We start from the raw sequence: 22641 nt of genomic DNA on the forward strand, positions 1-22641 counted from the left end.
CATAGCTAGTTTTTATTAAGGTTTTCGACAACACATGTTATAACATCAGCTATTTTTAGAGTAAAATTTGTTGATTTGTAGAGGAATCTTACATGTTACGCTCATTTTCGAATGATATAAAGTGCATCTATTTTCACACGTAACAAAAAATATAATTGATTTGACCCAAAAATAGAGGACAAACTGCAATACAAGCATATAATTTTATCCCATATACATGTCAAAATAAACAATGAAAGTACTATTCAAAAGTTAAAAAATTTCAAAGAAAACTAATAAACTAAAATCTAAATAACTGCTTCCTCTTATTTCCTATATTCTCAAAGCTCCAAATCCTTCATCTTCTTACTCACTAACTAGGATGGTGTTGCTGGAATGGAGTTGAAGCTGCTTTCATCAACTCCTGAAAGGAAGAGTTATAATTCATCAACACACACTTTAGCATGTACATAATATATAAACGATAGAATAAAAAATGAATAGTTCTTACCGTAAATGATGTGGCATAAGCACAATCAGTGTTCTCAATAAATCCTTGATAATATTCTGGATATCGTTGAAACTGCTGACAAATTAAATGATAAAATTTGAAAGAATTCTGTTAGTTGAAGAAGAAGGTATATGAAAAGTAAGCCAACTGACATAAGCTAGTATACAAAAAATTACCATTGAATGAGCCTCGTTAGATATTGTTGTACCATTCTGCTCGACTTCGACATTATAATTTGAACTGCACATAAAATGTTAGAAGTTATAACAACAATAACTCGCAATAGAAATAATATTTATTGTGTAAAGTGAAATTACCTTGTTTCCTTTCTCTTAAATTTCATACTTTTCGTTTGCCTTTTTTGCTTCTGAGAAGTAACTTTTTTGGTCTTTTGAGTAACTTCCAAAGCACCTTTCATTCTCAAAGATCTTGGACGCCCTTTAGTTGCCGCTACTGGAGGGTCAAGCAGAGTAGTATCTTGACTTTGTTCACATGATATTATTTCACAATATTTTTCACTACCTGGACCACCTGATACAACACAATCTTCCTCTGATTCATAAGGAAGTTCATCAAGTTCTTCACACAATCGCAATAATCTCTGATGTGCAAATTGATAATGTTTTTCAGACTTTGTAGCTCGTTCAGATAGCCCAATAGAATGTATCATAATGTTATTAAACCATAAGGTAGAAGATTTCAAATTTTTTGTTTCATTTGGTGGATCATTAGCTCTTTCTTTGGTTGCATTTCTACTCCATCGATCTAATAAATAATATGTCGGAAGTGAGTGAATCTGCTTCTTTATAAATACCATTAGTACATGTCTACATAGAATTCCCATGAACTCAAATTTGTGGCATGAACAAACAGCTCTTTTCAATGCAAGATCCAAACTAACGATGTATGTCGGCTTTTGTCGTTGAAGTTGATGCACTTTATAGATGTTTCTTCCGTCCTTAACCTCAATCTTTTCAGAGATAAATTTTTGAGATTGAATTAGTTCTTCTTGAAAAATCTGAAATATCTTTCTTGTATATTCCTTCGCCACTTCATCCTCCATAGGATACAAAGTTTTCAAGATAGGCCTTGAATGTTTTGTCTTGTAATCCTTCTCTCTTACTTTATCATATCTAGCGTCAATAGCCTTATCATATTGCACCACAAATATACTCATTGGAGTACTAGAATTCAAATAATCTTTAAAAAATTTGTTCATACTCTCACTTCTTTGACTTGTTGACATGCCTGCACAAAAAGTAGTACGCACATATGCTGGTATCCATTTTTCACGAATTGCATATATTCTCTGCAACCAACTATTTTCTCCTAAATTATACATCTCCATTATTTCTATCCACATTGTTTCAAATTCCTCAGGAGTGGTTGTACCATGAATACACCAACTAAACTTGCTACTAAAATCAACATACTGATGATAAACATGACTTAAATATTCTGGAATCTTCTTTGTTATGTGCCACATACAAAAATGGTGTTTAGTGTTAGGAAATACTGTTGCAACTGCATTTGTTATGGCAGAATCTTGATCTGTTATGATTGTATGAGGCGCAACTCCGAACATTGCCTCTTGCCAAGTACGAAGTAACCACTCAAAAGTGTCTTGAGTTTCATCCCAAAGTAGAGCACAACCAAACAAAATAGACTGATAATGATTGTTAACTCCAGTAAATGGAACAAAAGGCATCTTATATTTATTTGTCAGATATGTAGGATCAAAAACAACTACTTTCCCAAAATTCTTATAAGCAATCCTAGATCTAGCATCAACCCAAAAACAATTAGCTAAATGACCATCTACATCCATTTGAATTGCATAAAAGAAACCTGGATTTTCAGATTGACGCCTTTGGAAATATTGTAGCATTAATTGTGCATCTCCTTTTTCAAGATTTTTTTGTCTTCTAGTTTGCAAATAATTCTGGATATCTTGACTTGTTAAATTCAGTCGATCTATACCCCCAGCTTGATTCATCAACACTGATGCTATTTTACTTGGACGAACTCCAGAGTTATCAAGTAAATCAATAAGATTCTTTTGGGCATCAGATTTTTTTCTTTTTGATCGCAAGAATTTTTGACTATTTGGAGATGCAAGTTCATGATTGTGCTTAGCAACAAGCCTACAAACAACCCAATTACCTTCTTCTTTCTTTGACATATATAACAACACTTTGCATCCTTCTCTGGTTTCATCTCGTGGTTTATTACTTTCTAAATTTTTCTTTGAACGAAATCCTTGCTTTGAACAGACAAACTCTTGACCAATTATTGACTTATCTTTTCTTGACTTAGTCATACGACCTCGACGTACACTAAAACCGCTACGATGAGCATATTCGAGATAAAATTTAAATGAATCATCAAGTGACTGAAACTCCTTACCGATATAGGGGTCTCTCGAATTTCCAACTCCTATTTCGGAAACAATCTGTCTTGTTTCTTCCCTATCACTTTCTTCTAATGAAACTTCAACTTCTGTATGTTGCTCATCTAAATTTGAGTTTTCCATTGATGCTGCAAAATACATTTATGAATGTTAGATAACTTAAAATTATGAATATGTCTATTTATTATTCAACACTTCCTTTGGAAAATATATTCAGTAGTGGAAGTTAAACTAATAAAATTTCTTCCCAATAACTTGGTGTAGAACAGAAGAATTAGAGACGATATGACAATACTTTAAATGCAATATTCACCTCTCTCGACGCTATATTCACCTATTTTTGGTACATTGAATTATTTTGCTAATGAAGATTTGTTCAAAAGGAGTTTTTTCATGCTTATAAACAAGAAAATATAAGAAATTTGTTCTCGCGACATACCGTTGAGTAGAAGAAGCTTGTCAAGTTTTAGAATGTTTGAAGTTCTAAAAATTATTTCTTACTAGGTTCAGAAAGTATGATGTTTGAAGAATTACATGAGCGATGATCTTAAGGGAAAACCTACGATAAACCTAATTATTGTATTAATCTTGGAAAGAAAATAATTTAATTACGGAATTATATTTGGTTAGAATCCAAATAGGACTCAACTATTGATATTCTTCTTCTTCTCTTTTTAGTAAATGGTTGATATTATTTTCTTTTCTTTTTTATAATTATAATATTTTATTAAAGTAAGTTACCTGATGGTGTAGAAATTTACTACACTGACAGTGCACAAAACTTAATCTCTTTATGATTATGATAATTGTTAATATAATATAACCTTGACCTTTAAATTTCTAAAAGAACAAATAGCTTTCCAAAGCAGAGAAGAGACCCATGAAAATGAAGCACACTCTCAGAAAAGAGAGAGAGAGATACTATAACTAGCTAGGTTATCAAAATGTGCTAACTTATTATTTTGTAAACAAACACGTAATCCTATAAATTTAACTTTTGATTACGTATCAATTCCCCATTTATACAATTTAAACATACTAGGTAGTTCATACTCACTACCATAGTTGGTGATTATAACTAGGTTATCAGAATGTACTAACTTAAAACAATTTCCTAGAGATACTAATTTACTAGATGGTAGTCCCTCTTATTCATCTTTTAACATGGATTAATGGTGAATAATTAGTGATAGATGACAAGAATAATTACACCAAAAAAAATAATGATAAATAAATACCAACAGTATATATGAAGAGCTTAATTCAACTATATATGTGGTAAATTTTGTGATTCATAGTATTTCATTTTTAATAGTACTTTCTTTGTCCTTTGTCTCTTTTTACTTGTTCGTTTGGACAATTAAGAAAGGACAATTTTTATTTATTTATGTATTATACCTTTAATTAATTAATTTTGTAAAAGGTAGAACTTTTTGAAAATTTTATACTTTTAATTCATCCACTTCATAAATAAAGATAAAATAATAAATTTACTATATCAATTATTATTTTTCTTAATAGACGTGTCAATTCAAAAGTAGATGAATACCATTTAACATTAATCCAAAAGGGAAGTAAAGCATGCGTGCTTTTTGGGTAAAGCTTAATGATGAACTCAAGCTAACGAGAGCATATCGTGCAACAAAGAAAGCATAGAAATGCTTAATGAAATTATTAGATTCCTTTTAGTGAAAATCATGATTACTCGTTTCATTCGATAATAGTTATCTATTATATTATTTTGAGATTTTCAATAATATTTATGTATTTTATGAAATTAATAGATAATTTTATACTTAATTTCTAATTTATTCTTATCACTAATTATAATTATTTCTGTTACATTTTTCAAAATATTATATTTATTATATTTAAAAGATGATATGTATAATAAAATAACCCTTCTATTTATAGTTTCTTAAAGAAGGTGTAAAATCAACCATGAATAGATATTATTGGACAGTGATACAAAGGAAAGTAGTAGTAGACGACACTAAATTTCATTTAAAATTGTTCTAATTACTACTCCCTCCATTTCAAATTAATTAAATTGTTGAAGTATTTCACACCCTTTAAGAAAAGAAGATTAAGACATAAATTAGACATAACTTTCTATTTTTATCCTTATTAATTATTGTCAAATTTATGATTAAAATAACTAAATATTAATTAATAACTAATTTCAATACTAACTAATAAAAGATAAAATTGAAAGAACATTTTAAAAGTAATCTCAAAAATTAAAAAATTATATAAATTTAAAAACTAAAAAATATCTCAATAATTTAATTAATTTGAAATAAAAGAGTACTACTCGTAGGGGCAATTGTTATTCCACAAAGGGAAGTACAAGGGGAAATGTGAGTTTCAATTAAATATTTACAAAATCACAATCTCGTTATGCACAGTTCTACTTGCACTTCACGAGATATTAAAAATATGAGTTAACGATTAAAAAAATCATCATTTTTCCGTCTGAGTGTTATTTTTCAATTATTAGTTTTATTCTTCTATTTGAACTAAATATATTAAAATGAAAATCCTTTTAGCAAGAAAATTTGGTTAACATGATATTTTATCTATATTATTTTATCTTTTAAATATTTTTATCCTTTTAATTTTAATACTTTTTAACTAAAAAATAAAAAAATGATCAGTTTATTTTAAAATAAAAAAGATATTATAGTTTTTTAAAATTTCTGGTTAAATTTTCTGGCTATTTAGTATTACCCATATTAAAATACATCTCAAAGTTGATTAAATCAATTATTAATTGTTATGTTTTCTTATTTGAACTGTCGCTAGATAATGAATAATATTTAATAGTAAAAATAAAATAGTCACAAAATATAAATTATCTCTTAATTTTTTAAATTAAACAATTATTTTTAACATAATGAACAACTATTATTAAACAAACGGAGTACCAAATCACTTTATTTATTACTTGGAGTTTTAAAGTGGGATAATCACACACTTTCATACGGTGTTAGAGCTCTCAACTAAGCTCATGAAGCTTTTATGTCTCTCCATTTGACACGTCGAGCCACTCATGTCAGCGCTTTATAGGCCCACTTGTTAGCCTATTGAATCTAGTTTGCCACCTTCAATTTTATGGCATGCTCTTATTGAGTCTCATCTCTCTCTACTTATTAATAAAATAAAAAAGGTCAAATAAAATAATTATAATGATTTGAACTAAATAGATGAGCCAAATTTGTTAAGTTCAATTTCATCTCATCTTAGGTATCAAGTTTGGTGTCACATGTCAAATGATGTGGCATGCCAAGTCAAATAAAGAAGTAAATATGATCATGTGTCAAAATGACATGCCTACTTTGTAATATGCTACCTCACTTAAATCTGATTAGCCGAAGGGAAACCTCATCCTATCACAACTCCTCGTGGATCAAAGGCTGCAAATTTCTTTACAATCTATAGATTCAAAACTCAAGCAATCAAGTTAACGATCAAGATTAAGACCACCGGATTCAAGAATAAGCTCGAAATGAATTCAAGTAAAACTCAAGATCAATATAAAGTTCAAGTTCAATTTCATCGAAGATTCAAGAACAATCTCCAAGAGCCCTTGAATTTATATCTGAAAAGACGAATCGAAGGAATAATAGAGATTGTAACACTCATATTCAAAATCAATAAATACGATTGTTGCATTATTTTTTCAGTCTTGATTATTATTTTCCAAACTCAAATTTTATTAATTACAATTACGTTCAATCTAGCGTTAAGAAACATTAACATTTTGTCAATAGTTACGTATGGAGTGAGTTCAATTTTTCCAAAAGTCAAGTCTATCTACTCTTTTTGCCCCATGATCCATTTTAACAAGTATAATCAGAAGACGGGTCACGAACGGTTGCGAGGTAAATCCACATAAATTAATTTGATACAAAAAATAAAATTCAAAAGTTCTTTTCTTTTTTAAAGATTTAACACGATAGTTAGGACCATTTTGTTTTCTGCTAAACACACATTACACAACTTTAGACTAATCAAAACTAAAAAGTCCACTGAAAATGGAACACTTCTAGCTGGACTAGATTTTCAAGAAAACCAAAGTATATAACACCTAAAAAAGAAAAACAAAAAAGGTAAACATACATCAAACAACTTAGACTAATAAAAAATTAGATGTCATAGCAAAATCATTTCGCAGGAGCAATATTTTTTTGAACCTCAAACTATGGATTACGTTTTAAAGAAAATAATATTAAAAATACATTAGCTTATTAGAATTACGAAATGTAACGATAAAGGTGATCACATTCAAGTTTAGCTATGAGTTGTCTTTCAATGTACGTTTCATCGAAACAATTATTTATTTTAATTATATACAATATAACTTGAAGGTGATAATTTATTTATGTGTTGCAAAGTCTATTTTAATGGTACAGTAGGCAGCAGGCAGACCATTCTTATTCATTATTATTGTTTTGTATTTGTATATATCTTGTTATCTTATTGGGCTGGATCAATTGTGTCCATTTCTGGCTGCTAACTTATCCTTTAATTTGGCAGCACTTGTTCAACTTCTAATTTTGCGCTACTCTATAGGTCCATCAACAGATGATCCATAACCTTTTTGCAGAACTTTTGTACGTTTCTATCATTCAAACATACTTTTATTAACCGTTGAAAATTAGAGTATCTTGATTTTTACACTACTCGTATGTATATACACTCTTATAGTATCATTAACTAATGAGTAATTTTTGAACAAGAAACCTTAGCGATCATTTTTCTTCATCTTTCTCTGAGGCTTTCAAAGGATACATTGAGAGGTAGCTGCTTGTCATCCTGTGTAACACCTCAGATTTCAAAAGAACTAAAGAGAAGTTCATACGAGTCACCATCAGTTTCTAGTTTTGGGTCAACTTCAATCAATCATATCTTTTAGCATATAAAGAATTAGGTGGCCCATGGTCTATCAAATTGAATGTCTTTGAGTCCTCTTTCCAACACCGTCAAATTTGCTAAATTTCGAGCTCGGAGTAAAAAGTTATGCATGTTTGAGTGAAACCTCTCTATTTAAGAGATTTCATCCATTTTAGAAAAATGTATTTTGGTCTTTTCCTTTTCCCACTAGGCTTAGCACATTTTTTCTCACCCAATTAAGGGTCTAATCAGATGCTAAACCATTCTTTGTCGTTCCTAAACACTTGGAAAAATAAGAGAACAATTCAAGAGGAGAAAAAGCTAGGTTTTGAACGTTCGTCAAGATCCCGTCGATTTTCGCCAAGAACATTGTTCTTTTCAGGTATGTAAGGCTTCTCATAGTGATGGACTTGTTCGTCCTCACGCCATACATCTACTTTATCCATGAAATCGTTGTATTCAAAGATTTCTTGAGTAGATCTTGATTTTGTTCAATTCTTGAATAGTGAAAGTTGTGAATTCTTTTGTGTTGTTTATCTTTTGTAAAAGTTGTGTTTCCCAAAGGGATTGTGTTGAATTCCTCTTGTATTAGTGTTGGGTTTGAGAATCAAGAAGAGTTAGGAGAATTTACCCCATTTTAAATGAGTTAGGACCCTAAATTGAGAAGAAAAATTTGTCGGTTTTCTGGGTTAAAGGTTGGGGCGGCGCGCCACCCATAGCACCATGACTTTTGCTCTGTAGTTTGGGGCCTGGCTCCCCACGCTGGCCAGTGCTCCAGGGTCTCCTGGTCTTTTTTCTTTCTGTGCTTCATTCCGAACGTGTTCCTTTGAATCGTGACTACATTCTCTTCTTTGTATTAATTTGCTTCTAAAGTCTCCATTCATCCTTGAGAGACCCTACATGTCCTAATCACATGTCTTAATATACATTCCAAACTAATTAAAGTGAGTTTAGGAGGAAAGTTCAAGAGGTCTTTTGAGTCATTTTGAGGATTCTTTTGTAATCAACCATGATTTTGAACTAAGTCTCGAGAGAGTAAATATGAGTATTGAGTTTCCTATAATGTTATTGAGATCCTTGAGTTAATTCGTTCATGTCTATAATTCAGCATGAGTCCAATTAGTCGAGTATTTTTGAGATGAGTAGTATCATTGAGTTCTAAGTATTGAGTTTTCTATATTGTTATTGTAATCCTTGAGTTGATTCGTTTATATCCATATTTTATTTTGAGTTATACATCTTGAAAATCTTTTAAAGCCAATAATTGTGTATTAAACTGAGTTTTGAGGAAAGTTAAAGAGACATTTTGAATAAAGTTTAAGGAAACTAAGTATTTCCAAATTTATCATTTTTACATTGAGAAAAGAGAAACTTTGATTTCTAAAAAGAGTTTATGAGTTCAAAGATATTTCAAAGCAGTTACCTCTTTTAAAAGGATAATTTGAGCAATTATTTCAAACCAGAGAAAGAGAATGTTTTAACATTGAGCATGAATATATATTTATTGGGAGCAGTATTGAGCATCGATATGGGGATGAGCTTAAACAACTCACAATCCTCATAAACCATGTAGCCAACATGGGTAAATGATCGTACTTTTTAGACGACTCCTTATTGCTTTTAAGCATAGCTTAGTGAATCCACCTAGTTGAAGTGTTCTATACCCTGACAAGGTATAGGATAGTTTTGACAGCGTGGGCGAAACGTTGTATCATCACATATATCATCGTGATGGTTGTCGGTTAGAGAATCTCCCAAATAAGAGAAAAGAGTATTTTATTGTATCTTTATACATAATGGAGTTTATATCTTCTGTTTTATAATGCTTTCAACATTGCATCTCTTATTATTGGTTATGTATTGGAGTTGAGTTGAGGTGAGTATTTTTCTTAGTCTCAGTTCAATTATCTATGCTTTCAGTTCTCCTTACATGCTCGTACATTTAATGTACTGATGTCATTCAACCAACGTCTTAATATGATGCGGATACAGGTGTTCAGAGTCATCAACAACTATGGTGGTTTTGAAAATACAGAAGGAACTTTCCAAAATACATTGGTTAGTCCAGATCTACAACTATGGTGGTTTTGAAAAATCTTCTTCTTTCACTTTATCTCAGCCCCTTCAGCTTCTTTCCAGGTATGTGTCCAAGTCCATTTCCAAGATTTTGCAGCTACGAATCGAGCTCCCTGACGTTCTTGTTCCTCTCTTTGCAACGAGGTAGTCACCCTTGGTGGCGATTGACCGGAATACCAACGACCCCATCATCACTCAGATCCAACTCACTGGTGACTCAGGAGTTCTCAGTAAGCAATTTAATCTTTGTTGTGTTGTACTCCACCATGTCTTGTATCATGCCTTATTTTCCTTAATTGTTATTGTTGCAACTAGACGGAGAGATCATCAATTTTATCTTTGAATCCCTGTATGAATGTTATATTTTATTCATGTGTATGCTCTGTTCACTGATTCTTGATTGGCCTAGTTCAGGCCAAAACCTAATTTCGTGGATAAACTGTAGCTCTTCTATTTCAAAATCAATTTTGGGGATTTCTTGTTATATCGAGTTTCACGATAAATTATGGCTATAAATCTTTCGAAAAGCTTGGAATCAAGTTAGTTTTTCTGTGTTAGAGCCTTGAGGTATGTTTTTTTTTCCTTACAAAATAGTAGAAGGAATGCTTGAATTTTAGAATTTCTATCTTCTCGAATTTACATCGTTTTGGTTATATAGAATAATCACTCAAGAAATTCTGATTTGTATGTTGTGTTTTCATTTTGAATTGATGCAAAGAGAAACAATGAAAAAAATATTCATATGAAAATGGAATGGAAGACTATAACAGATTGACCTGCAATCTGCCTCTACTGAAATTGAGTTCATTTTCCAAAATTTTAATGAAACATTAGGTGACAGTACATTTATTTTGATTTGCTTGTTATATTTTGAACTAACATTAATATTTAATTTACTTTTATGTGTTTTTCATTTTAATAGATACGTATATGGCTGGTTATAGTGCATACCAATTGGATCCCGGTCCACTTGAACCATCAGTATTAACTCAACAACTTACCCATAGGTCACAGGATATATGGGATGGAAATGTTAATATGATTTTAAATATGAGGAGGTGTGATGGAAATTTTTGGGACCTCGTAAAGAAATATCCTATTCATCCACGAGTCTTAGAAGTAATTGAATTATCAGGATTATATGGTGTTTATAGATCAAATCGACCTAGTATTGATCGTAGCTTAATCACTTCACTAGTAGAGAGATGGCGTCCTGAGACTCATACGTTTCACTTTAGGACGGGTGAGGCGACAATCACCTTGCAAGATGTAGAAGTGTTGTATGGCTTACCTGTGAATGGTGATCCAGTACTTGGTGATGAGTCGATAAGGACCATAGGGGATTGGCAAAATATTTGTCAAAGATTGTTAGGTTTTATTCCACGTCCTCAAGACTTCAACCGTAGTAGCCTCAAAGTAACTGCACTTAATGCACATATGCTCGAGCAACTACAGTTACCTGACTTGGCAACACAAGATATGATCAATCAAATGGCTAGATGTTATATGTTTTGGATGATTGCTGGTATGATGATGGCAGATACATCTGGCAACTATTTAAAGCTTATGTTCCTTCATATGCTCGAGGATCTCAATGTAGTTAGCTCTTATAGTTGGGGTAGTGCAACCTTAGCGTGCTTGTATCGCTTTCTCTGTAAGGCCTCACAGAGTAACCAAAACGAGATAGCTGGATTTCTACCACTACTCTAGGTATACTTAATAACTACATCAATTATTTATAAATATTTCTTCTAGTTTATAATCTCATAATTATATATTTATATATTATGTTTAGATTTGGGCATAGGAGAGAGTTACTGTCCTCAAACCTCAGGTAATAGCACAAAAGGACACCGAAAATAATTTTCTTGTTGGTTTACCTAGGGGTCCACGTGCTACTAGATGGTTTGCACATTTTAGTTGGACTGATACCACTAAGCATGTGTTGAAAGTTTTAGGGATGCACTTGATTCTATGACAGAGGATCAGGTATGATGGTATACATATTTTTTTAATTTTTTTTATGTATATATTGTAGTTGAAACTCATTTCTTTTCTCTTTATGTAGTTTGTTTGGGAACCATATTCAGATGACTTAATTGAGAATCTTCCTGACTATTGTCGAATTGGACGAGACATATGGCGTGTTAGAGCTCCAACTTTTTGTTGGGATGTCGTCGAGGTTCACTTACCTAATCGAGTTATAAGACAATTTGGATTGAAACAAACGATACCAACTCCATTTCTATTTGATGCCACACATTTTCACCATGATCGTAGGGGCAGACCAAATACAAATTGGAAGTTGGAGCATGCACAATGGTTGCCTTTTTGGAACCAACGACTTCACTATACTTGTGATGCACTGTTCAATCGTGAACCACTTCGATATGATGACCTTTACCTTATTTGGTTCAGACGCATTACTCGTCTTGTTATCGGTAATCCTACTTAGTGTCCTTGACAACAAGAAAGTTATGTACCAAATTCAACAGCATATGAAACAATGGTATGTATTAGATTCCGTGTGTTTGTGATTTATCTTTTGAGGATATATCAATGGCAAGGTAAATATTACTTCTTCTCGAAAATTTTGACTTGGAAAATTGTTGCCTATGTTTTTTCTTAGAAAATATTATATAAGTGCTTCAAATTGATCTTTTTTTGAGCATCTGTTAGAAAAAAGAATCGAAAATGCTTGTTAGAAAATAAATTGATCTTTGTGTAGGTACGTCATATTCATTCCATGGTTGATAGAGCGAGAGCACTTGGTGATCGGCCATCAATGGAGGATTTATACATATTTCGTGCAATGGTCCGGAATGAAGGAGAAAATTGCTTGACATATGTGTACGAGGCTGATAGGCTTAATGTACAAGCCGATTATAGAAGAGATGAGGTACATGATGATCATTTACATTTCCCTGTTCGTAGGCGAGGAAAAGGTGGTGTTGCTGGTAGGATGACTCGTGCTGTTGAGAAAGGACGAGCGCCTATTGAAATTGACAAATCAGTCTCCGAAGATGATCATACAACTTCTGATATTGGTTCCATTTCAAGGGGCCAAACTCAGGATTTCACTCCTAGGGCATCAGGTATGACATATCAACCAACAAATATTGATTTTGTCCCATACACGACGTCACAAATATTAAGGAATCCAAGTCTTTCGTTACTTAAGAATGTATTTGGTGGTTCTCGGCCTCAACATTTTGAGAATGCCCCCAACTTTAATTCATCACCTGGGCTGCCAATGTCCATTGAGACCCCTGATGTTGTTAATCATTTAGAGGACTCCAACAATAATATAGAAAGTAATGAGTTGGATGATTCCAACGATGAAGTGGAGAATGCAAACGAATCTGGTGAACCATCAGTGAAGGAGAAGCTTACGATTTTTCCTAAGCGTTGTGGGACTGGTACTTTTAACATCTTTATATTATTTTTTGACATAAATGCTCCTCTTTTTAGTTGAATAATTGAAAATTACTCTTGCTTGTCAGGGAGTCACTATCTTCGCCAGCATGGCAAAAAGAAACAAGCAAAGAGAAACAAAGAACTGTAATTGAGAGGCTTCATTGTACTCATCCTCTCTCTCCTCTCTCTTCTCCCTTGGGTTTGCAGATCCATCTCTCTCCTCTTTTCCTTTGCTCTTTCTCGAAACACCGCAGGTACTATGCATTCTCTGTTTCTTATCTTCTTTTTGAATTATTTGGTTAGCCATTACTTGCAGGTACTATGCATTCTCTGTTTCACTGTAACTAAGATTGCTAATATCAAGAATGAATGCTACTTAGATCTTCATTAAACTTTTATAAGGTTGTCTTAATTTCTTTACTGTGTGAATTTTTTTTTCATTGTAGCTGTTAGAAGCAGTTGAAGAATAATATATTACATTTTATTTATGCTTTAACTAGTGATATATTCTCTTAAGTAAATCATTGTAGCTTTTATTTGCTGAGAACTGTTCAAGATTTATGGGTTTTGGGACATGTTCTACAGTGAGATATTTAGTTTGTCTCCTGAGTATTTCCATTATGCTGTAGACCTACTTTGGGTCCTGATTATATTCTTTGTTCCAGTATAATGATCTCCCCTGCGAGCTTGTGCAAAGCTATTTGGACGAAGTAAATGACAATAATTTCTGGCGTTGGATTTCAATTTTGGACTTTCTACTCGAGAGTTGTGTGTCCCGGCATTTATTGGACCATGAAGTATTGAAAGAGAAAGAAGTGAAAAATCATGTAAATCAATCTTGTATTAGTTGCGTGTCCAATTATATAATATCAAACATTTCGAGTTGTTTGAAGTATTAGCAATCTGAGCATTTCTAAGTTAAGTTTGTTTTTTCCTCTACATTTCTAAGTTTATGCAGTAGATAACTTTATGCACTAATATTTTTTCCTCTATTAGCAATCTGGAAATCTGTAAATCTGTAAATCTGGAAATTAACACTAATAATTTTTCCTCTATTAGCAATCTGAAAATCTGGAAATTAACACTAATAATTTTTCCTCTATTAGCAATCTAGAAATCTGGAAATTAACACTAATAATTTTTCCTCTATTAGCAATCTGGAAATCTGGAAATTAACACTAATAATTTTTCATCTATTAGCAATCTGAAAATTAACACTAATAATTTTTCCTCTATTAGCAATCTGGAAATGTGAAAATTAACATTAATAATTTTTCCTCTATTAGCAATCTGAAAATCTGGAAAAATTTATGCACTAATAACATAATTTCAAAAAGATTAATGATTATTTGAGTTACATTACAGTAGATAACTGAAAGGAAATTAACACAATTAGACATCAACCCATAACTATTCACTTAAATTTAATTACGATTGGGACATCGATGCCTATCATGTCCAGTCTGCCTACATAATCCACAATCTCGCTCATACACTGTAGAACCACGATCCATTTCATTAGGTATTCTAGTTGTCCTTGGACGATTAGGACGATGATAGAATTCATTACTTCTCATTGTAAAACTTGGAGATGACCAATATGCCTCATGACCAATAAGTGAGAATGACCCAGAATATGTTGCAACATAACTCTCTATTGTGAAATGCTCGCTAACAAAATTTCTAGCTAGCCCTCCCATTCTATCAGTTACCTTCATGACATGTGAACATGGGAAGTGCAAATTAACCCATTTTCCACAATCATATTTTCTTTCATTCAGTGAAACACAATGAGGATTACCACCAGTACCATCAACTTGTATAGATCTAACCTCGTATACCCCTGTGGGGATATTCCAATAAAAAACAAAGTGCCTTTTTGAACTTTCATAGTTCTTCTCCCACTTTATTTTGAACCTCCCAGTCCATAATTCATTTTGTTCTGCAAGTTGGTGCTCTATTTGAGACCTACGGGTATACCGTTCAATAGTTTGCTCCAATGAAAGTCTAACCATAGCAGTGACAGGCAAACCTTGTGCTTTTTTCAACACTCCATTGAACGACTCTGAAAAATTTGTTGTCAACACTCCCCATCTTTTTCCACCATCATGGCTAACAGTCCATTTGTCCAAGGGAATTTCCATGAGGTATTCATGTGCTTCGACATTTTCTTCTCTAATTTGCCACATCAAGGATTCAAACTTCCTTACTTGATGAGCTGAAGCAGCCCGCCCTCCACATCAATCTGATGAGGTCCTTGTTTGGAAATTTAGATTGAAAGTTGCTCTTCAGATGCCTTATGCAAAATCGATGGAAGGCTCGAGGCTCTTGAAATCGCCGTAACTCCTGCAAACTAGTCAAGATTCCTTTTGCCCTATCAGATATAACACATACATCTTGTCTACTTTTTATCACATGTGCACTCAAATTTCTAAAAAACCACTTCGATGCCTTTTTTGACTCTTTGTCTACAATAGCAAACGCTAAAGGAAGAATGTTATCATTTCCATCAATTCCAACAGCAATTAATAATTTGATCTCATACTTTCCATAAATATGAGTTCCATCTACTGAAATAACAGAGCGACATGTTTGGAATCCATCTATGCATGGCTTGAAAGCCCAAAATACAAATTTAAAAGTTTTTTACCTCTGATGAACTCATAGACTCTTCGTGTTTCCATTCCACAATTGTTCCATGGTTAAAGTGTTGAAAAGCTGCAAAAAATTTAGGTAGGTCACTAAATGATTTCTCAAAGTCACCATACACCAATTCAAATGCGCGTTGACGTCCAAGCCACGCTTTTCTGTATGTCACTTGATGACCAAATTTTTTATGAACCTTTGAAATGACATCTACCACAAAGTACTTAGGATTTTTTCTAATTTGATTTAGAAACAGTGATGCAATCAAATTGGTATTTAGATTGGCGTGACCACTAGAAAGCCCTTCAGTCTCACATCTATGACTTTCAACATATTTTCCTATCTTCCAAAGGTTATCTCCAACTTTTCGACCTCGAAGAAACCACAAGCAACCCAATAAACTATAAAACTTACATCTCACAACCCATAGACTCTTGGTAGATGTTACCACCTTGAACTCCTTATTTTTGTGCAAACTCCAAATCGTTACCGCCCGTTTCAACTTTTCTTTACTATAAAAAAACATACCTTTTTTCAAATCTTTTTTTGCTTCCTCAGACCAAATTGAACAATATTCCATCTCAGATTCACATGTAGACATGAAAATGTCTTCCTCATTCTCTAGTGTCCTGAAATAGAGTATGTCATGATTTTGTATTTCAGACACGCCTTGTTTATGATTATGAAGATTTACACCATTCTGAGAAAAATCTCTAATATCATCGATATCTTCATCAGGTTCACTTTCATCACCATATTTTGGAGGTTCATCTTTGTAACAACTTGTATTATGCGTATGCTAGTTCTATTCACGTGATACTTGACATAGCCTTATAGTATAGGTGAGGGACCGTGCTTCTTATATGATTAGTGTTGGTTTAAACTAGCTAGCTCGCAAGGTGATGTAACACCTTGCACGTTTCAGCATGTGTACTACAAGTTAGCTCCGACAGAAGTATTTAAACTAGAGGTAGTAAAGTGGTAATTGGGCCAAATGCACTACCACTTACTTGTATTAATTTGGCCCAAGTTGAGTAGAAGGATAAGGGAAAAATGGACAGCCAAGACCCAATAGTCTTAAGTCCAAAAAGGCCCAAGTGAAAAGTCCAAATAGGTGGACCACCTACTTGCATTAATTATGGCCCAAATTGACATGAATAGAGGGATAATTATGAGTAGAGCCCAACAAGTGTTGAAGTTCCCAAAAGTCCAAGTTAAAAGGCCAAGTAGGTGGGTCACCTACTTGACAATATATGGCCAAAATTAGTCAAGAAATTCGGCCATTACACCTCTTTTTTAAAGGGATAAAGATCAGATCTTTTGCTTCATTTTTAACTTGCAAAATTTTCAGATTTCTTAAGTTTCTCTCTTGGTCTCTCTTGGCTTCAATTAGCAGCCCTAGAAAACCTTGGTTCCTTGAGTATTGCCCCATTTTCAAGTAAAAGTTTGAAGGAGAGTTTCAGTTCTTGGAGTACAACTTTAGAGGATAAATTCCTAGAAACTAAGGTAAGACTATTGCCCATTTTTTCCTCTCTTTAAATACAGATTTGGGGTGGAGAATTTTGTATATATTTATCAAGAACTAATGGATGGTGATAAATCTTTGAGTTAATATTTTCCTATTATGCTGAAAGATTTTTAGGGATTGATAGTGTCTGCCTTATGTATATTGTTGTTGGGGGCTGTTCGGGTATCTTGGAAAAGGATGTATGAAGTTGTATTAATGTATAGAAGAAGGGTGTGGTGGTTCACCATTGGTGCAAGGGTTGTATGGGCCTACTTTCCGTCAAGTGTTAACTACTGTTTTTAGGGCCTTGATTAGCTGCTGACATTAGCTTAATTGTGACTTATATTGTAGATTAGCATCCAAGAAGGGAGGTTGAATTGTGACAAAGTGGTATCAGAGCAGGTCATCCTAGGGAGTCTACAAAGCCGTGTCTATGTAGAGTCTTGCTTATGGATGTGTTGTGCACCACATTTATAAACATGAGGCTACGGGACATGTAGGAGTTGTCTCTTATCTTTCATTTCTTAGATCGTGCGATAGAACCAATGTTGTGGTGAATAGTACCTAATTTCTGAATTGTTTTATTATAGGGAAGATGCCAGCTACGAGAAGGAGTAAAAGTACAGGTAAGCGAGTGGATGTGGCTGCCCAAGAAGGGACCAGCCAACCACCACCTAGTCAAGCTATTCAAGGTGAAGCTTAAGATGAGTCTCTATCACAGACTTCCCCGACCCCTCCATCGCCAGAAGAACTAAGGGGGAAGCTGCACCTCAAGAACCCCCTATTAATGCTACCGAGCAAGATTTAAGGAATGCAGTCCAATTGTTGACTCGTATAGTTGCTGGCCACGGCCAAAGGCAAGAAGGTCCAATTGAGGGTATTAGTAGTGTAGATAGAGCGGCTGGCACGCGAATACGTGATTTCCTTAATTTGGACCCTCCATCATTCACCGGGACAGATCCTAATGAAGATCCACAAGACTTTATAGATCAGATCCAACGCACTTTCGATGTTATGCATGTAAGTGGTAAAGAAGCGCTCGAGCTAGCAGCATATAGATTAAAAGGTGTGGCATTATTGTGGTATGAAGCTTGGAAGCAATCCAGGGGAACAGATGCACCTTCAGCTATATGGAAAGAGTTCAAAAAGGCATTCCTTGACCATTACCTGCCATTGGAGATCCGAGAGGCCCGTGCGGATCAGTTCTTAAATCTCCACCAAGGAAATATGAGCGTGAGAGAGTACAGTCTCAAATCTAATTCCTTGGCCAGGTATGCTCCTAATGTAGTTGCTACTATGGGGGATAAAGTTAATCGATATGTGGATAAATTAGATTCATATCTGGTTAGAGACTGTACAATTGCTTCATTGAATAAAGATATGGATATAGCAAGGATGCAAGCTTTTGCGCAAAAGTTAGAGGATCAAAGGCAAAGAAGAAGGACACAAGAGTCAGAAATAGGGCATTCTAAGAGGGTCAGATCTATGGGGCAGTTTACACCATCCCAAGGTGAGTTTAGGCCTAGGTTCTTTAACAGACCGCCTAGGCCATCATCTTCCTACTCTACAGCTAGTACCCCATCTCAATTTCAAGGGTCTAGGGGCAATCAATTTGGGCAAAGAAGTGAAAGTCAAGGTTCACAAACAACGGGATACCAAGAGCAAGGAAGTATGAGCCAATCAAGACCTCCTCGAGAGTTTTGTAAACAATGTGGAAGGAATCATTTAGGTGCATGTCGATTTGGGACAAATGCTTGTTTTTGGTGTGGTACACCAGGTCATATGATGAGAAATTGCCCTCATAGAAGTGTGGGTGGTGTGGCACAACCTACTAGGTCAGTTGTTGCATCCTCGTCATCAGCACCTTCTTTAGGTAGAGGACAGATGCCTACTGGTCGTGGGAGAGGAGCTAGGGGAGCAGCTAGTTCTAGTGGAGTTCAGAATCGCACATATGCTTTCGAGGATCGACAAAATTTGGAAGCCTCGCCGGAAGTGGTTACAGGTACATTGTCCATCTTTTCACATATTGTATATGTATTAATTGATCCGGGGTCTACACTATCATATGTTACTCCATTGATTGCTGAAAAGTTCAAAAGAATACCAGAATTATTAGTGAAGCCATTTGAGGTGTCTACACCGATTGGTGACTCCATTATAGCTAGAAGGGTTTATCGTAATTGCATTGTAACTGTTTGTGATCGTGATACGTTGGCTGACCTTGTTAAGCTAGAAATGGTGGATTTTGATGTTATAATGGGTATGGATTGGTTAGCTTCTTGTTATGCCACAGTAGATTGCCGAACGAAGACGCTGCATTTCATGCTGCAGGCACATGTACTCTCGCTAGTAGACCTCCTCAGTAGGAGCATACGACACTCAACTACTTTTGGTGAGCTCCAGGTTGCTTCGGAGCTTTACTGAGCCCTTGGTAGACTCATTTTGGTATTGTATCGTAGCTAGGGGTAAGACGGGGTCTGTCCCGACCTACTCTAAGGGTTTCTATCTTTTAGAGGCTTTGTAGACTTATGTATATGGTTCAGTTGCATCTTAACCAGTTGTGGCCTCAATGGCCAAGTCTTGTATATAAGTTTTGGGTCTACTTATATCGGTTCATATCATTGTGTCCCTTGCGAACTTGTCACAAAATTTTCATAGTTACATGCATAGTAAGCACATGTCACATGTTGGTTCTCTCGGGCCGTTAGGGCATCGAGTGCCTGTCCGTCTTAATGGGATTTGAGGCGTGACAATCTTCCTCCAAACTTTCATCACTAATTTCAGCATTTACATCATTATATAGATCAACATTGGTCTCATTATCTCTTTAAAAAAATATTAGTTAAATTCTAGAAAAATTATAAATATAGAAGCTTGTTTTAAAGCGATAATGTATACTCTAAAAGGTTATTTCTTCTATCAATAAGAGATAATTTATGTATACTGACAATAAAATTATCTTATTAAATTGTTACACTAAAATTCAGTAAAATATAGATTTGTTGTTTTACCTGGCCTCATAATCTCTGTGACTATTATCAATATGCATTTGACTACTTGACCTTTCACCAAATGATCGATGACCATGCATCGACAATTGTTGGAATGGTGGTTGAACAACTGGTTCTACAAAATGAGGTTGATTGGCCGTGGTAAAGCCATAACTTGAAATACAACATTTTGATCTGTTGATTTGGACTTTACATACATCTCCAAGACATTTATATCAATCTTATCCGCAAATTTTTGAGGTATGAAAAGGAATTGTAACAAAGATTGGTCATTCTCAATTTTAAACTCAATGAACCTTGTATTGTTACCTTGAATTGAACATGGATATTTTCCAGAAATATCCATATGAATATTTTCACTATTTGTTCCCATTTTCTCATGCAACAATCCAACCAATTCAACATAGTTAGTTGAGGTAGACATACTAATAATCATTCTAGCACATTCAGTATACCTAAATCCGTTCATATCCGTAATTATTTCGCCACCCAATACAAAGCAACCATCACATTATGTTCAAAGCTCGTCATCTTTATCCTACACATAAAAATAAGATATGTTTTAAAAATAATATTAATAAATTAGAAAAATAATTTTAAAGCTATAGTAAGAACTTAACATAATATGATAAATTTGACTTATTTAATTCATACCTGATGAAGTTTTGTGAATATTATTTTAACAATGGGCAACACAAGTGAAAGTTTTGATGAATATTGTTGGAATATGCAAAAAATTCCTTACAACAACATTTATTTTATAATCACATGTGTTGTAACTAACAGTCACGTTTTTAAGGTAAAACGTTACTCATAGTAGCGTTTTACAGCTAAATTTGCAGGATTCGATTCTAAATTTGCAGGAGTCGAAGGCCAGTGATTGGATTCTTTAGAAACGTTACTCGCAGTAACGTTTTAGGTGTAAAACGTTACTATGAGTAACATTTTAAATTTGCAGGATTTCATTCTGAATTTACAAGATTGGATGTGATTGGATTCTCAATAAACGTTATTGTGAGTAACGTTTTACACCTAAAACGTTACTCACAGTTACGTTTTAGGTGTAAAACGTTACTGTGAGTAGCGTTTTAAATTTGCACGATTTCATTCTGAATTTACAGGATTGGATGTGATTGGATTCTCAATAAACGTTATTGTGAGTAACGTTTTACACCTAAAACGTTACTCATAGTAACGTTTATTCATTTAACGTCATCAGACCCGTCAGCTTTTCTGTTTGTTGAATTTTTAAAATAAAAATAACCTAAAACGTTACAATGAAGTACGTTTATACTATTGTAAAAATTTTAAAAAGCGTATTAGTTTAGTGAATTAGTTTTAAAAATAGCATACTTTGGTCAAAATTTCCAGTAAACTCTTTATTAAAATACAAAGAATGCTACCTAACCATGATAACCTATTAGTAATAAAAAAAAACCATTTTTAATTTTTTGACAATTTTTAAAAAAATATTTATCTGGCATTAAATAGTAATATTTTTTTTCCTTGTAAAGTGATTTTTTCTCTCTATTTCCTAGACACATTTATGGAGTACTGTTCTTTTTTTCCTCTCTCCTTATTATTTGTCAACTGTTTTTGCCATCATCAGACCCAAAAAATGTTGCAAAAAAAAATAGGGAAACACTATTATATATATATATATATATATATATATATATATATATATATATATATAAAGTCACGTATTTTTAACTCCCCTCTTTTTCTCTTTAATCCCTTTTTTTCACCCTCTTTCAAGTTTAATGATTTCTATCCTTTTCTCTAAAGTATCTCCATTAGAGATCAAGTATAACAATAACTCTTCACAGTTACTAACTCAAATCACACCAATTTATATTTTTTTTGAGGATTTCTACATTTTTTTATCTTGTAGTTGGATGCAAATTTTTTTTACAAATATTTGTGTTTCATATTATATTTCAATTGGTAAGAGTTGTTTATCTCAAAAGAGAAGTTATGCAGAAACTGACGAAGATATGTAGACAATGACGAAAATTGCAAAAACAGTGTGAAACCCTTGTAGGAAATGGGTGAACTGAAAAACGACGATGAGTTTGTAAATTGTCAATTATAAGTATTAATGGATAATAATTTTGATTTTCAAGATTTTCTACCTACAATATTGATTTCAACACATGCTAATTAACTCCTCAGTATTCAAATCGAA

The 22641-nt window shown here is 33.5% G+C and overlaps 3 protein-coding genes across 3 annotated transcripts; 2 read left to right on the top strand and 1 right to left on the bottom strand.

Moving 5' to 3' along the window:
- Positions 1–352: 352 nt before the first annotated feature.
- Positions 353–3041, bottom strand: LOC125811319 (protein FAR1-RELATED SEQUENCE 5-like). Its single transcript, XM_049490825.1, has 5 exons — positions 2357–3041; positions 808–2173; positions 667–730; positions 491–565; positions 353–403 (listed from the first exon to the last, which is right to left on the bottom strand). Exons 1-5 carry the CDS (start codon positions 3039–3041, stop codon positions 353–355), a joined length of 2241 nt encoding a protein of 746 aa, XP_049346782.1.
- A 7761-nt stretch (positions 3042–10802) lies between these two features.
- On the top strand, positions 10803–11582 carry LOC125811320 (protein MAIN-LIKE 1-like). Its single transcript, XM_049490826.1, has one exon. It carries the CDS (start codon positions 10803–10805, stop codon positions 11580–11582), a length of 780 nt encoding a protein of 259 aa, XP_049346783.1.
- Positions 11583–12618: 1036 nt separating this feature from the next.
- Positions 12619–14181, top strand: LOC125811321 (uncharacterized). Its single transcript, XM_049490827.1, has 3 exons — positions 12619–13291; positions 13376–13543; positions 13955–14181. Exons 1-2 carry the CDS (start codon positions 12619–12621, stop codon positions 13435–13437), a joined length of 735 nt encoding a protein of 244 aa, XP_049346784.1. The 3' UTR covers positions 13438–13543; positions 13955–14181.
- Positions 14182–22641: the final 8460 nt, after the last annotated feature.

This window comes from Solanum verrucosum, unplaced genomic scaffold (genome assembly GCF_900185275.1).
Source record: "Solanum verrucosum unplaced genomic scaffold, falcon-dt-bn FXZP01000109.1, whole genome shotgun sequence".
NCBI classification, from domain to species: Eukaryota; Viridiplantae; Streptophyta; class Magnoliopsida; order Solanales; family Solanaceae; genus Solanum; species Solanum verrucosum.